This window comes from Sinocyclocheilus anshuiensis, unplaced genomic scaffold (genome assembly GCF_001515605.1).
Source record: "Sinocyclocheilus anshuiensis isolate Anshui unplaced genomic scaffold, SAMN03320099.WGS_v1.1 scaffold8099, whole genome shotgun sequence".
Taxonomy (NCBI): domain Eukaryota; kingdom Metazoa; phylum Chordata; class Actinopteri; order Cypriniformes; family Cyprinidae; genus Sinocyclocheilus; species Sinocyclocheilus anshuiensis.
In genome coordinates, this window is record NW_015554578.1 from 1 (window position 1) to 1,347 (window position 1,347).

Below are 1,347 nucleotides of genomic sequence, written 5' to 3' on the forward strand. Positions count from 1 at the left end.
TCATACAGTTTCTCTCCAGTGTGGATGTTCATGTGTTTCTTAAGGTTTGATGATCGTCTGAAACGCTTCCCGCACTGATCACATATGAACAGTTGCTCTCCAGTGTGGATCCTCTCGTGTCTTTTCAGGTCTCCTGACCGACTGTATCTGTTGTCGCAGTGTGAACACATGTAAGGTTTCTCTCCAGTGTGGATCATCTGGTGTTTCTTAAGGTTTGATGATTGTCTGAAACTCTTCTCACACTGATCACAAGTGAATGGTTTCTCTCCAGTGTGGATCCTCGTGTGAATCATGAGACTCTGTTTGCATTTCAAACTCTTACCACACTGAGTGCAGGTGAAAGATTTCTTGGCTCTTATTTTCTTTAAACCTTTCTGTTTGGTTTGAGAGCGACTCGAAGGTTTTTCCTCCTCTTTATTCAGTTCTTCAGGCTCCTTGTTTTCTTCAATCAACTCTGAAATTAAAGTAAAAAAACGTTTAATTTTCAGTCAATCCTGAAAATGAACCCTGAAGAAACAGTGGAAAGTAGGCAATTATATTCTACCAATCATTTTGATGCATTTTACATGACCTTAGTGACCCTGAAACTTTCCAACTACACAATTATCTAAAATAAATAAATTTTGTAAAAAAATTTTTTTCCCAGTTTATTAAAAGTGTCCTCATTATTTGCTGCTTCAACTGTATTATTGTACAGCTTTTACAATTTTTCCTACTGCAACAAAATTAAAACTGATTAAAGTTTATATTCTTATTGTTCTTCAGCCTCATTAATGAAGGATGAAGAATAAACACCAACCTGTTTGTTCTTCAGTGTGTTTCATTCTGCAGGGTTCTGGATCTCTCATGTTCTCTCTGTCCTTCAATAAACTCTGTCTCTGCAGATTTCACTTCTTCCTGATGCTTTGATGCTCGTCTTCACTTGTAGACTGATGGGAATATTCCAGCATTTATTGCTGAACTGCAGTGGGAGGAGCTTCACTGAAGGTGTGATTGTTGTGGGAGGAGCTTAACTGAAGGCGTGATTGTTGTGGGAGGAGCTTCACTGAAGATGTTATTGTTGTGGGAGGAGCTTCACTGAAGGTGTGATTGTTGTGGGAGGAGCTTCACTGAAGGAGGAGCTGTTGTGGGAGGAGCTTCACTGAAGATGTTATTGTTGTGGGAGGAGCTTCACTGAAGGTGTGATTGTTGTGGGAGGAGCTTATAAATCAGTTACTGAGTTTATGATTTTAAACTAATTCACAACTATTTAACTCTTCATGTTCACCTCTCTATGCATCTTGTAAATTAACTTTCTAGTAAATTAATAATCGCAACGTGTTTTATACTCATTCACAAGTTGCATCC

General features: G+C 38.5%; 1 protein-coding gene across 1 annotated transcript; it reads right to left on the reverse strand.

The window, feature by feature from the left end:
• Positions 1-6: 6 nt before the first annotated feature.
• LOC107671533 (gastrula zinc finger protein XlCGF49.1-like) lies at positions 7-975 on the reverse strand (the record flags this gene model as incomplete). The annotated part of the gene is made up of 2 exons (XM_016464454.1): positions 800-975; positions 7-454 (listed from the first exon to the last, which is right to left on the reverse strand). Coding segments are annotated over exons 1-2 (497 nt in total), but the record flags the coding sequence as incomplete, so codon positions are not given.
• Between the last annotated feature and the right edge of the window lie 372 nt (positions 976-1,347).